This window comes from Sapajus apella, unplaced genomic scaffold (genome assembly GCF_009761245.1).
Source record: "Sapajus apella isolate SASKATOON/1434 unplaced genomic scaffold, GSC_monkey_1.0 scaffold55, whole genome shotgun sequence".
Lineage (NCBI taxonomy): Eukaryota > Metazoa > Chordata > Mammalia > Primates > Cebidae > Sapajus > Sapajus apella.
In genome coordinates this window covers 5,745,082-5,747,216 of record NW_022436995.1, presented here as the reverse complement: position 1 = coordinate 5,747,216, position 2,135 = coordinate 5,745,082, and the positions used below count along the sequence as shown (strand labels likewise).

Here is a 2,135-nt window from a genome sequence, read left to right as displayed (position 1 = left end):
GTGTGTGTGTGTGTGGTCACTGAACATTTAAGTAATCTAAACCAAGGCATTTTAAACCAAAGCAGTGCTTATCCCTAATATACCCCAGCAGTGTCTCATGAACAGCTAGCTATATAGGCTTAGGAAGCTAGATGGCAGAGTAATCACACAGTTAAAAGGCTTTGTATATAGTTGCAGGGAAAAGCTAAGTTTTTCTTCAATTAAAAAAAAAAAGGCTACGCTCACCGAAAGACGGAGGTCCTCTTTCCTTGCCTAATGCAGCCATGGCTCATGGTCCCAAGAAACATCTGAAGCGGGTGGCAGCTCCAAAGCATTGGATGCTGGATAAATTGAACGGTGTGTTTCCTCCTCATCCATCCACTGGTCCTCACAAGTTGAGAGAGTGTCTCCCCCTCATCATTTGCCTAAGGAACAGACTTAAGTATGCCCTGACAGGAGATGAAGTAAAGAAGATTTGCATGCAGCGGTTCATTAAGATCGATGGCAAGGTCCGAACTGATATAAACTACCCTGCTGGTTTCATGGATGTCATCAGCATTGACAAGACGGGAGAGAATTTCCGTCTGATCTATGACACCAAGGGTCGCTTTGCTGTACATCGTATTACACCTGAGGAGGCCAAGTACAAATTGTGCAAAGTACGAAAAATCTTTGTGGGCACAAAAGGAATCCCTCATCTGGTGACTCATGATGCTCGCACCATCCGCTACCCTGATCCCCTCATCAAGGTGAATGATACCATTCAGATTGATTTGGAAACTGGCAAGATTACTGATTTCATCAAGTTTGACACTGATAACCTGTGTATGGTGACTGGGGGTGCTAACCTGGGAAGAATTGGTGTGATTACCAACAGAGAGAGGCACTCTGGATCTTTCGATGTGGTTCATGTGAAAGATGCCAATGGCAACAGCTTTGCCACTCGACTTTCCAATATTTTTGTTATTGGCAACGGCAACAAACCATGGATTTCTCTTCCCCGAGGAAAGAGTATCTGCCTCACCATTGCTGAAGAGAGAGACAAAAGACTGGCAGCCAAACAGAGCAGTGGGTGAAATGGTCCCTGGGTGATATGATAGATCTTTATGCATAATTAAAAATCATGTGGCATGATTAAAAAAAAAAAGACATTCCTGCTTACCTGTCTGAATGATAAAAAAAAAAGTAGCCTAGTATGATGGTTTAAAAGGAATAATTAAGGTTCAAAAAATCAGAAAGATTTCCCTTATGCCAGAGACTTGATAATAATAACCAACTTCATGCATTAGGGTTCTTTAAAAGAGTAATGGAGTGCATTTAGAGGTGTCGACTTGGCAGCAGCCTGAATGCGTAGTCTCTCTTAAGCCTTTCTGAGGATTAGCCTGTTACTTATGTTTCTACTCATTTTATTTCTTTCTTGTCTTCGTGGCTCTCATCTGTAAAGTATGTATCAATTTTTTACATTATGATGATCAGGAATAAATCCAAATGACTTGAAAGTACCTAAGATAATTGACGAAAAGGTTATGTAACCAGGGGGGAAATGTAATAAGTTAATAGGTGCCTGGAGATCAGGAGTTGCACTACCAAGCTTCAAATTCTCAGTCCTGTGACCTTGGCCAGGTTGTGTAACTTCTGAAAGCATCGCTTTTTTATTAGTAAGAATGAGGATTATAATAGTACCATGTCATAGAGTTGTCATGGTTATTGTGAAGCTTGACCACCGTTAAGATGCAATATAATAAGAAATATATTTTTAGTCTCTGCCACTTGTTCTTGGCACACAGCTCCTAAGCCCCTTAAAATCCCTTAAGCGGTAAATGTCTTTTTGTATGCTAATGAGATGACTGGTTGCTGGGGCTCTTAGATACCTTCAGGAGTGGGGTTGCTAGTTGCTAGGGATACCAACCTTGGAATTACAGCATTGGGACTTTCAGCCCCACCCCTCAACCTTTGGATAGGGGAAAGAAGCTGAAGGTTAGACTGATCATCACTGGTCCATGATGGTTCAATCAATCATGCTATGTAATGAAGCCTTCATAAAAACTCAGAATGACTGAGCTTGGGGAGCTTCTGGATAGCTGAACATGTGCAGATGCCTGAAGACTGGCTCACCTAAGAGGGCATGAAAGCTCTACACCCCTCCTCAATACCTT

The 2,135-nt window shown here is 41.9% G+C and overlaps 1 protein-coding gene across 1 annotated transcript; it reads left to right on the top strand.

Moving 5' to 3' along the window:
• The first annotated feature begins 231 nt into the window (after positions 1–231).
• On the top strand, positions 232–1,126 carry LOC116527536 (40S ribosomal protein S4, X isoform-like). Its single transcript, XM_032244517.1, has one exon. It carries the CDS (start codon positions 264–266, stop codon positions 1,053–1,055), a length of 792 nt encoding a protein of 263 aa, XP_032100408.1. The 5' UTR covers positions 232–263; the 3' UTR covers positions 1,056–1,126.
• The last annotated feature ends 1,009 nt before the right edge of the window (positions 1,127–2,135 follow it).